This window comes from Pteropus vampyrus, unplaced genomic scaffold (assembly GCF_000151845.1).
Source record: "Pteropus vampyrus isolate Shadow unplaced genomic scaffold, Pvam_2.0 Scaffold62, whole genome shotgun sequence".
NCBI classification, from domain to species: domain Eukaryota; kingdom Metazoa; phylum Chordata; class Mammalia; order Chiroptera; family Pteropodidae; genus Pteropus; species Pteropus vampyrus.
In genome coordinates, this window is record NW_011888843.1 from 459,891 (window position 1) to 466,638 (window position 6,748).

Below are 6,748 nucleotides of genomic sequence, written 5' to 3' on the forward strand. Positions count from 1 at the left end.
GGCTCCAAGCCCAGCCCTGCGGCTCACTGCCGAGCCCCTGAAGGCATGTCTGAGGCTGATGGCAAGATCTGAAGGAGCTGTTTTCATGAAGGACCGTGTGAGACATGGGACATGCAGGGCTGTCTGTGTGATGGTGACAGGAGACGGACACTTTATCTCAGCTGTTTGAGACACTGGCGCCTGGCAGTGGTGCTGGGCAGAGCTCTGGGGTCACTGCAGGATGGAAGAGCAGATAGAGGGCTAAGCTGTGGATCCTTGACGCGCTCCTAAAGACGCCCACGAACCAGGGGCACAGCTTTGAGGAGAGCCGGCCACCCCATGATGGGTAGGTGAGGGCAGTCCGTGAGAGGGAGGGGCTCCCGCACATTCCAGAATAAGCAGAGCCCCAAACTCTACACATCGGAGGCCTGAGTTATCCTCGATGGCTGTGGAATACTCAGTAAAGACTTTCACAGACTTCCCAGGTGCACACACTTTACTTTTGAGACTCAAACCACAGCACCGATTTGGTCACCAAAATCTGAATTAAGGCGAGGTGGGGCGGAAGGGAAGGCGTGTCGGCACGGCGATGGCGCCTCGTTATGGAGACGAGAACCTGCCGCAGAACAAAATGCTGTCGGTTTTGTGGTGCCTGATGAAGAAGAGGAAGGGGTGGTCTGCACAGAAGCTCGGCTCCATACTGCAGCAGCGAGAATTCCTGACCACGGCCGTGGCCGCGGCCGCCTCCGTGCCCTCCTCGTTGACCTCTACGAAGCACTTGTGCGCCACCTTGGACACGGGCACATTCTTCTTAGTCGACATTCCAGAGAAGTCTGCCCTGGCTTCCTCGAAAGCGTCGGTCATCCCCAGACTTCGCAGGAAGGACTCCAAGTCGTAACTCTCCTCCAGCTTCAGCCGGGGAAGGAAAACTCGGACCTTACCCTGAGTCATCTTTTCTGGATCCGTCCAGGCTCTGAACTTCTCGTAGGTAAGTGCTTTTTCCACCTGAAATAACCAAGAGTCAAATCTTAAAGTCTAGATGACGACAGCTGTGTGCCCGCCCACCCACCCACCCATCACTCCTCCGCCATGACACGCAGCTAGATGGGAGTTCTGGTCCAAGACCTCTTACAGAGACCTTCCTTCAAATTCTCGTATTTTTCCCTGTTATATGGATAGAAGAGTAGAACAGCTAGAAGATACCTGAGACAAAGAAAGGCTTTAAAAAAAAAAGAAAAACCATCTGTACCAAATTTATTTCAAATGTTTTTTGGTATAGAAAATTCTCAGGACCAATTAATTATATTCGATTATATTCGTGTGACACACGTTCCTGTGAATTGGAGAGACTGTGTGACAAAAGAAAGAGCATGGCTCAGAACTCTGATCTGTGGAAAAGGGAGAAATCAGGGATCATCTGAACAGGAAGGGAGAGGTGGTTTCTGGGGAGGGGACGGCAGAAATGGGGAGTTCATTGGGACCGTTGCTTCCGGCATCTGAGTTTGCCCTCTGCCCGCCCTGGAGTTAGCTTCAAAATGTCGGAGACCCATCACTCATTCTATTTATCCACCAGGAAGGAAGAAAGGAGGGAGAGGGGGCTTCCACTTGCATCTCTCCCGTTTCCTTTACCACCTGGAGCCCAGGTGAGTGCTCCTCTCCAGTGCCATAAAGCTGTTTGGACATTAGCTTGATTCCTCAACTCTCCTGATTTTCTTCTTAAGTAGCCATGACAGATCTTATTCTTGACTTATGCCAATAGCTTCCTGATTCCATAGGGTTACCACGCAAATCAAGCAGGCCCCGCCCTCAGTATCCTGTGCCTTGGAGTGCTGAAGCTGGCTTATAGTTCTGGAGAAGGTCAGTTGTTAAACCCTGGGTAGTCTAAACTCAGCCATGCGGGCATACCGACACCATGGAACCAGCAAACTTTATAAGCGAGGGCTTCCCCAGCCCCGGTGAGCCGGACAGCCAACACCTGTTTGTCCTGCACCTCCCACCTCACGAATTTACGTTCTCCCATCCTGAGCTCCATCCCTTTCCAGTCACGGGAAGAGATCTCTCTCCTCCTCAGATAAATTCCTCACCTGCTAGTCAAAGTGTGTCCACAATCAGCAGCACCTGTGTCACCTAGACTCTTGTTAGAAATGCATGCTCTCGGGCCATAGCCCCCTGAATCAAAACTGCATTTTAACAAGATCCCCAAGAGATTCATATGCACATGAATGTTTGAGAATCACTGCCCACATCAACAGGCTCCCTTTTCCAGTACTTTTGTTCAATAATTATTAGGCCCTCAACTGACCCCTCTCTTCAGAATAAAGAATAACGTTCTTAAATTCTTGGAATCTCTCTTCCTGGCTTCATCAAAATTTGTCCTACCCGCAATTCTGCTTCTAGATATATATACTCAATAGAAATGCACACGCGTGCTCACCAAAGACATGCAACAGCGTTCATCCAGCACTCGTCATAATAACCCTAAATTCGAACTCCTCAGATGCTACCTCATGGATGGACTTGAAGAAAAGAGCTCAGGCCAGATCCTTAGACACTCAGACTCATTGTCAAAGGCTTACCACAGCGAGATCAGTGTCATCATCAGGCAGGAGAATGACCATGCTCAGCTCCTCCCCTGCGTAAGGCAGCTCCAGGACCTGGCTGTGCACCTCGTCTGCATAGCCCATTTTAAATTTAGCTTGTTTAAACATCATCTGCACTGTCTTTTTTTCCTAATGAAAATATGACATTAAAATCAGGTTACTAAAAAATGAATACAATTCACTAAAAACATGTCTAATTCACAGAACCCCTAGGCCCGTATAAGAGAATACTTACTTCGGTGCATTTATGCTGATACATATAAAATCTTCATTATTACATATTAGTATTGAGCATAACATGCTATTGCCCCAGAAGATCAATTATAGGCAAGTGAGAGAGAATAAACCGATGAATACAGATAAACTTAAAACTCTCTCATTATTTTTCAAAAAAGTTGCGTTTGTTTCTCCTCTAAGAAGATGAATAGAGACGCACTCCCAGAGACCTTATAATTAAAATGATTTGTCTAAGTTAAGAGAATTAGCTAATATTCAGACCTTTAGGCTGAAGGATCGGGTTAGAGAAGACATATAGGCCAGAAGGAGTTATACTTTTATTCTGAAAAGTCGCTCGATTCCATAATTGGTTCTATGGCTTTGATTTTCTTGAAAGAAGAAACTTAACAAGATGCATAGAGTCCACCATTTTTAAAACTTTCGCCAAATATATTCTAGGCTTTTAAATCTTTGTGCAATATGCTATTATCAAGTTGATGGAGGTCAAATTCCTGTCGGTTTTGTGGTGCCTGATGAAGAAGAGGAAGGGGTGGTCTGCACAGAAGCTCGGCTCCATACTGCAGCAGCGAGAATTCCTGACCACGGCCGTGGCCGCGGCCGCCTCCGTGCCCTCCTCGTTGACCTCTACGAAGCACTTGTGCGCCACCTTGGACACGGGCACATTCTTCTTAGTCGACATTCCAGAGAAGTCTGCCCTGGCTTCCTCGAAAGCGTCGGTCATCCCCAGACTTCGCAGGAAGGACTCCAAGTCGTAACTCTCCTCCAGCTTCAGCCGGGGAAGGAAAACTCGGACCTTACCCTGAGTCATCTTTTCTGGATCCGTCCAGGCTCTGAACTTCTCGTAGGTAAGTGCTTTTTCCACCTGAAATAACCAAGAGTCAAATCTTAAAGTCTAGATGACGACAGCTGTGTGCCCGCCCACCCACCCACCCATCACTCCTCCGCCATGACACGCAGCTAGATGGGAGTTCTGGTCCAAGACCTCTTACAGAGACCTTCCTTCAAATTCTCGTATTTTTCCCTGTTATATGGATAGAAGAGTAGAACAGCTAGAAGATACCTGAGACAAAGAAAGGCTTTAAAAAAAAAAGAAAAACCATCTGTACCAAATTTATTTCAAATGTTTTTTGGTATAGAAAATTCTCAGGACCAATTAATTATATTCGATTATATTCGTGTGACACACGTTCCTGTGAGTCGGAGAGACTGTGTGACAAAAGAAAGAGCATGGCTCAGAACTCTGATCTGTGGAAAAGGGAGAAATCAGGGATCATCTGAACAGGAAGGGAGAGGTGGTTTCTGGGGAGGGGACGGCAGAAATGGGGAGTTCATCGGGACCGTTGCTTCTGGCATCTGAGTTTGCCCTCTGCCCGCCCTGGACTTAGCTTCAAAATGTCGGAGACCCATCACTCATTCTATTTATCCACCAGGAAGGAAGAAAGGAGGGAGAGGGGGCTTCCACTTGCATCTCTCCCGTTTCCTTTACCACCTGGAGCCCAGGTGAGTGCTCCTCTCCAGTGCCATAAAGCTGTTTGGACATTAGCTTGATTCCTCAACTCTCCTGATTTTCTTCTTAAGTAGCCATGACAGATCTTATTCTTGACTTATGCCAATAGCTTCCTGATTCCATAGGGTTACCACGCAAATCAAGCAGGCCCCGCCCTCAGTATCCTGTGCCTTGGAGTGCTGAAGCTGGCTTATAGTTCTGGAGAAGGTCAGTTGTTAAACCCTGGGTAGTCTAAACTCAGCCATGCGGGCATACCGACACCATGGAACCAGCAAACTTTATAAGCGAGGGCTTCCCCAGCCCCGGTGAGCCGGACAGCCAACACCTGTTTGTCCTGCACCTCCCACCTCACGAATTTACGTTCTCCCATCCTGAGCTCCATCCCTTTCCAGTCACGGGAAGAGATCTCTCTCCTCCTCAGATAAATTCCTCACCTGCTAGTCAAAGCGTGTCCACAATCAGCAGCACCTGTGTCACCTAGACTCTTGTTAGAAATGCATGCTCTCGGGCCATAGCCCCCTGAATCAAAACTGCATTTTAACAAGATCCCCAAGAGATTCATATGCACATGAATGTTTGAGAATCACTGCCCACATCAACAGGCTCCCTTTTCCAGTACTTTTGTTCAATAATTATTAGGCCCTCAACTGGCCCCTCTCTTCAGAATAAAGAATAACGTTCTTAAATTCTTAGAATCTCTCTTCCTGGCTTCATCAAAATTTGTCCTACCCGCAATTCTGCTTCTAGATATATACTCAATAGAAATGCACACGCGTGCTCACCAAAGACATGCAACAGCGTTCATCCAGCACTCGTCATAATAACCCTAAATTCGAACTCCTCAGATGCTACCTCATGGATGGACTTGAAGAAAAGAGCTCAGGCCAGATCCTTAGACACTCAGACTCATTGTCAAAGGCTTACCACAGCGAGATCAGTGTCATCATCAGGCAGGAGAATGACCATGCTCAGCTCCTCCCCTGCGTAAGGCAGCTCCAGGACCTGGCTGTGCACCTCGTCTGCATAGCCCATTTTAAATTTAGCTTGTTTAAACATCATCTGCACTGTCTTTTTTTCCTAATGAAAATATGACATTAAAATCAGGTTACTAAAAAATGAATACAATTCACTAAAAACATGTCTAATTCACAGAACCCCTAGGCCCGTATAAGAGAATACTTACTTCGGTGCATTTATGCTGATACATATAAAATCTTCATTATTACATATTAGTATTGAGCATAACATGCTATTGCCCCAGAAGATCAATTATAGGCAAGTGAGAGAGAATAAACCGATGAATACAGATAAACTTAAAACTCTCTCATTATTTTTCAAAAAAGTTGCGTTTGTTTCTCCTCTAAGAAGATGAATAGAGACGCACTCCCAGAGACCTTATAATTAAAATGATTTGTCTAAGTTAAGAGAATTAGCTAATATTCAGACCTTTAGGCTGAAGGATCGGGTTAGAGAAGACATATAGGCCAGAGGGAGTTATACTTTTATTCTGAAAAGTCGCTTGATTCCATAATTGGTTCTATGGCTTTGATTTTCTTGAAAGAAGAAACTTAACAAGATGCATAGAGTCCACCATTTTTAAAACTTTCGCCAAATATATTCTAGGCTTTTAAATCTTTGTGCAATATGCTATTATCAAGTTGATGGAGGTCAAATTCCAAGCTAATAGCTATTGACCCCCAACCATTATCATATTCAAACAGGAATGGAGAAAGTATTTTTAATATTAGGCTTATAAGTCTGGAAATCTAATGTATAGCATGGTGACTATATGAGTTAATGATACTGTATTAAACGCTGGAAATTTCCTAAAAGAGCAGATTTCAGGGGCTCCCATCACAAAAAAAAGAGATAACCATGTGAGGAGATATGTCAGTTAGCTTAGCTGTAGTATTCATTTCACTATGTGTGTTGAATCATCATCTTGTACACCTTGAATATACACAATTTTTATTTGTAAAAGATACCCAAGAATTAAAAAATAAATATACACCTTTTCTCTTGTGTTTGGAATTGTATAGTCAAAAATTCTAAGGCAATAAACAGAGTTGTCACTGACATTTCAAAAAGCTACCTAAGTAAATATAGACGATGATAGTACAATACAAACATAATTCCAAAGCTTAGAAGAAATTTTCTTTCAATCGAATAATATGACCAGAGACACAAGATCAATTTGACCCAGGATGAAAAAAGGAAACTATCAGTATAAAGATTATTTTAATTTTTCTCTTCCCTTCTCCAATAAAGGATATATGGGAGGCATGAAATACATTCAGAAACAGGTGAACAATCAAGACTGTGAAATAAATCATTCATGTTTTCCATTCACACCTTTCCCAGAGTATCACTTTAAGGAAGCGGCGGTATACCTGAAAACGCTTTCCCTACCTGGTTGATTTTAAAG

The 6,748-nt window shown here is 44.6% G+C and overlaps 1 protein-coding gene across 2 annotated transcripts in view; it reads right to left on the reverse strand.

The window, feature by feature from the left end:
* Nucleotides 1–457: 457 nt before the first annotated feature.
* Nucleotides 458–6,748, reverse strand: part of LOC105292709 (serpin B8) — a 12,663-nt gene continuing 6,372 nt past the window's right edge. Inside the window, exons 5-7 of one of the 2 annotated variants that reach the window (XM_011361045.2) lie at nucleotides 5,248–5,400; nucleotides 3,308–3,678; nucleotides 458–613 (exon numbers count right to left, since the gene is read on the reverse strand). In XM_011361045.2, coding sequence (XP_011359347.1) covers nucleotides 580–613; nucleotides 3,308–3,678; nucleotides 5,248–5,400 — 558 coding nt within the window. In that variant the 3' untranslated portion in view covers nucleotides 458–579. Of the gene's footprint in view, nucleotides 985–3,307; nucleotides 3,679–5,247; nucleotides 5,401–6,748 lie in introns of both variants that reach the window. The other variant, XM_011361047.2, reaches the window with a different exon arrangement.